General features: G+C 42.0%; 1 protein-coding gene across 1 annotated transcript; it reads left to right on the plus strand.

Annotated features, from left to right (window-relative positions):
- On the plus strand, positions 1-4,191 carry fgfbp3 (fibroblast growth factor binding protein 3). Its single transcript, XM_053435706.1, has 3 exons — positions 1-25; positions 2,835-3,114; positions 3,756-4,191. The coding sequence occupies exons 2-3, from the start codon at positions 2,840-2,842 to the stop codon at positions 4,189-4,191; spliced, it is 711 nt and encodes a 236-aa protein (XP_053291681.1). The 5' UTR covers positions 1-25; positions 2,835-2,839.
- The last annotated feature ends 634 nt before the right edge of the window (positions 4,192-4,825 follow it).

Here is a 4,825-nt window from a genome sequence, read left to right on the forward strand (position 1 = left end):
ACCCGGAGCCTCGGAGCGTCACATGGTAAGAGAGCACCGGGCCTCAGCTCGCACCCCCGACACTCCAACTCTCCAACACTGGTTCTGCTTCTGCCTGAGACCAGGAGCCACACGGTAGAGACCTCACGGCCTAACAGGAAACACAGCATGTTGTTGTTGTTGTTTCCATCGGGATTAATAGATGAGGGGTGTATTAGCAGGAGGGGGGGGGGGGGGGGGGGGTGCTGTGAAGGGAGGGGGATTATTTTTGTTTTGATGCTCGTCTTTGTTTTTTTGCTGCGGACGAAACGTGAAGCGTTGGTTTGACTCTGATCTTCTTACTTCAGGATGAAAATCAAGTTGTAATTGTGTTAAAGGAAGAATTTAAGTAAATCAAAGGTTTGAAACATCTTAACTTATCTTTATCTGAATTTGAAAAAGATGCAACTCTCTGTTTTTCAGTGTGATGTTTGAGAACAGTTTGATTTCATTGATTCACTGAACCAAGTAGAAGGTTTTTGTGTTTGTTGTGTTAAATTCATCAGACGTCCACACACACAAACCCGTTGTGAGGCCGCAGCACAGCGCCCTCTACAGGCGCCTCTGTGTCAGAACAACGGGATCATATTTACATCACATTTGTTTTGGCAACATAACCAAGCTGTTATCGAAACAACCGCAGTGATGGTAAATAAAGATGGACGACATGACTGCCCCAAATAATCAAGACATAACCTCTGCATCGCCCCCTGGTGGCTGGCTGCAGTATGGATCACAAACCCTCCTACTCCCTGTTAGCAGATGGGACATGGACCAAACTAAAAAGTAGAAGTTAAATGTTTGTCTAAGATGTATCTGTCATTTCAGGTCGGTAAGTTCATTCACAGTTTGAGTTATAAAACATTTTATTAATTAAAAACAGGGTTAAAATCATTTTAAAATCTGATTTATCAAGTGAGAGAAACAAATTTTACAAAACTTCTGTAATTTTTTTTTAAAGGTTTGTCTAGTTCAGACGTTCAGCAAATATTTAATTAAAAGTTGTAACGGATGCAGTTTAATTACTTTGGGTTTAATCAGTGTCGTTTGTGATGCAGCAGGTTTTGTGTTTTACTTTTGCTGCTCCCATGGTTGTGCGTCGTGTTTATAGATCTCTCAGCCTTCAGCCAATCACTGGTGTCAACGCTTCGAGTGACCTCATCCAGACAAAGAGCAGAACACTCTGAGATCCTTTTGTGTTGGTTTGGTTCTAATGTTTCTCAGTGTGAAGAGAAATGATTGTGATTCATTATAATTGGACTAAAGAGTCTGATCATGAATCCAGTTCATTTTCTCAGAAACGACTTTGTCTTCAGACGCTGTGGAGCACGACGTCCTGATTTAATTTTCACAAACACAAACGTTATTAATTAATGGATTAATGTTGGCACCACACAACCTGTTGTGTTGTTGTCACTTAGTGTGTTCGGGTCCAGGGGCCGCGGTTCTGATCTGATTCATCCAGATGCTAATTGTTGACATCAATTCAAACTGCAGACGCTGTTTATTAAAACAGAACAACTGAGAAAACTTCAACGAGCTGCACATTATGATTTAAAATACAATTAACATCCTTTGAATATTTAATGATTTTAATAAGGAACTCAACACAACTGATTCAGATACAAACTGATAATCAGTGTTAATGTTGTTCAGACACGAGCAGAGAAACATCTTTAACTTCACATTATGATTTAATGTGATTACTTTCCTCTAAATTACAATGTTATTGTCGTAAAATCTCAACTTTATTGTTGAGCTCTGATTTCTTTATGTTTCTTTGCTTTGTCTTTTTGGATCTTTATTATCAATAAAAACTATTTGAATTTGGTGGAGATTCAACTTTTATGAAACAAGCACATTATGAATTCTGATTTCATGTGTGACATCTTCATTGAGAATAATTCATGGATCCTGATGAGACATAAATGTGTTTGAGTGATTTGGTTCAGATTGAATGTTGTTGCTAAGTGACGGAGTTAAGTGTCCTCTCCTCCTTCATCTAGAATGCTACTGTGTGTGTGTGTGTGTGTGTGTGTGTGTGTGTGTGTGTGTGACGCTCGACTGATTTTCAATAAGCTCACACCCAGCCCCCCCACCTCCCCTCTGTCCTTTGTCTTTTTTAACATTTAACACTCGGCCTCTTTGACTCTGGGATCTTGACGCAGAGAGAAACTCTCGAGTACAAGTTGGATTTAATTTAGAACTCAGCCAACAGATATTATGTTTATTACTTTATCATTTTAAATCAAAGGTTTTGATATTGAAGCTGCTTTTACTCTGTTCCCTGATTTTAAACAGGTTTTCTTTTCTTCATAAGAGAAAAACATGAATAAGAGCCTGTGTTAGGAAACAGGTTCATCACAACTCATCACTTACATCGATCCATGAGCAAGGAAATTATCATAATTGGATTTATTTTAACAGAAGTTAATTTAAAGAAGTTACAGAGTGTTTCACAAAATGATAAAAGCAACAATAAAACATTAAGACAAATAAGAGTTTAATCAATTCTCATTTAGAGTCAAATATAGCATAAAGCATCATATTCATAAGTGATTGACAGCTAGTCCCGTCCAATGGGTTCATTAGGGTTGACCTCTGTGTAAATCTTCAAAAGATTCGATCTTTGAAATTAACTTGAGTTGTGAAATGTGAAGCAGCTGTTCAGCTTACTTTCAGCTCCATGTTTGGTCTCCACCACCTGATGTGGTTTGAGCTGCTTCACACTTGTTCACCAGTAGCTGTCAAATTAACTTCAGTTAATCCTGTCTTCAGAAAATAACCTATTCTCTGTGTCCACATGTCCTCCTCAGCAAACATGAGCGTCCTTCCGTGCAGCGTCCTCCTCGTCCTCGTCCTTTGTCTCTCCGTCCTCACCGATGCCAAGCGGCAGTCTGGTCAGGGGAAACCCGACAAACCTCGCCAGCCCCCGACAGAGCCCCCCCCGGCCAAGAGGCCCAGGAACCGCTCAGTGCCGGGCTCTGGAGAGCTGTCCACCAAGGAGGGACACCGCTGCACCTGGGAGACGTCCGGAGACGGCCTGGTGAGCCTGGTGGTGAACTGCAGTACTGAGACGCTGGGGGAGCAGCAGAGGTGAGAGGATCTGTCAGAGTGAGACATGGGCTTCATGAGGAATTCACATCAAACCTCACATCCATGTTTCATCGTGTCCGTCATGACTCGGAGCTCTAATTCACTAAAGAGCTTCGGTTGGACACTTATTGTTTGTGGACATTTATCTTGAGTTTGGATTTGGTTTGTGTTCAGTTGTTTCCCTGAGTTCTCAGCTTCCTGTTTCATTTCCTGTCTTTGTCCTGTTCACGGTCTCTGTGATTGTCTTCACCTGTTTCATCTGAGTTCCGTCCTCCTCGTCTCGTGCTTCTCTTCGTCTTCGTCAGTTCATCTTGTCCCGATCACTCGTTTTCTTTTCCTTGGACCATCCTTTGCTTTTGTACCTTCCGTTAACTTCCATTGATTTTACCGAACAGAAGGTCACATCTTGTTATTGACCTTCACCTGACTCCTGCACTTTGATCCTCCTGCTTTCCTCCTTTGGGATGATGTCATGAACTCAAGGTTCAAAGACTCCAGGACTGAAAACTGACGTTTCATTCTGGAACAATAAACTATTTTCTGCCACTAAAGGTCTCAATGTGGACTTTGTTGACATGGTGCAGCAGTGCCGGATTTCTTCTCCTTGATTTTCTTGACCTCTGCTCGTTCTCCTCTTGCAGGTATTGGTGCCGTTACGCCGGCAAGCCGGACCTGTGCCAGGCGTACGGCGTGAAGTCCAGTCAGTACTGGAAGCAGCTGGTGGGGAAGCTGAAGAAAAGACAGAACGCCTGCGATGGAGAGAAAGTCCTGAAAGCCAAAACCTGCAAGAAGGCGCCGGCCGAGGCCCACATGAAACTCGCCCAACACAGCGGAGAGGAGGAGAGGAAGGCCGGGAAGGAGGGGGGGAAGAACAAGGGAGCGTCTGCCGGCAAGAATCAAGATGGAGGGAAGACCGAGAGGAAGAAGAAGAACAAGGAGGAGGAGGAGAAGAAGAAGGAGGAGAGGACTGGCTTTGAGGAGGAGGGCGTGATGAACGACATGCAGCCGGGGCAGAGCTACTGCAGCGAGGGATGGAACTCGGTCTGCTCCTTCTTCACCAGGTTCTTTGAGGGTTGATGAGAAACGATGAAGTGACGGATCAGAACCTGAACAACAAGGAGACGAAGGTTCTTTAAATCAGACACGTTAGATTTTGAAGTTAAACAAAAAAGAAATGAAGCCTCTAATCTAATTTACAACTTCATTAAAACATAATATCGAATTATCCATGAAATCAAATTCATCTGCACTAACTGAATCTGATTTATAATTCATGACAAATTTTGAATCAGATGTTGTGACTAATAAATCAAATGAGATGATGATGATGATGAAAATGATGACAGTAGTGATCAGTAGATAGTCAAGTTTTTTAACTTTATTTGTTTTGTGCAACTAATCCTTTCTATAAACTGTGTAACTTTTGTAAAAAATTAAAAAAATTAAAAAAATCTGGTGACTGTTATTATATCTGTGCACCAGCAACACCGTGTGGCTATTTCAGGAATTTTCATAAAAAAACATAAATCATGTCTAAGGTTGAGAAACTCCTGCTCTGCAAGAACCTGCAGCGACATTCAGTGATGATCCCTCTGTGTGTGTGTGTGTGTGTGGTTGTGTGTTTTACAGTGAGTCTCTGCTGCTTTAAAGATTAAACACACAACTGCAGAATGGAGCGATTCAAAGAAAAGAAAAACGGGGGAAGAAGTGG

Source organism: Pleuronectes platessa, chromosome 12, assembly GCF_947347685.1.
Source record: "Pleuronectes platessa chromosome 12, fPlePla1.1, whole genome shotgun sequence".
Taxonomy (NCBI): Eukaryota; Metazoa; Chordata; class Actinopteri; order Pleuronectiformes; family Pleuronectidae; genus Pleuronectes; species Pleuronectes platessa.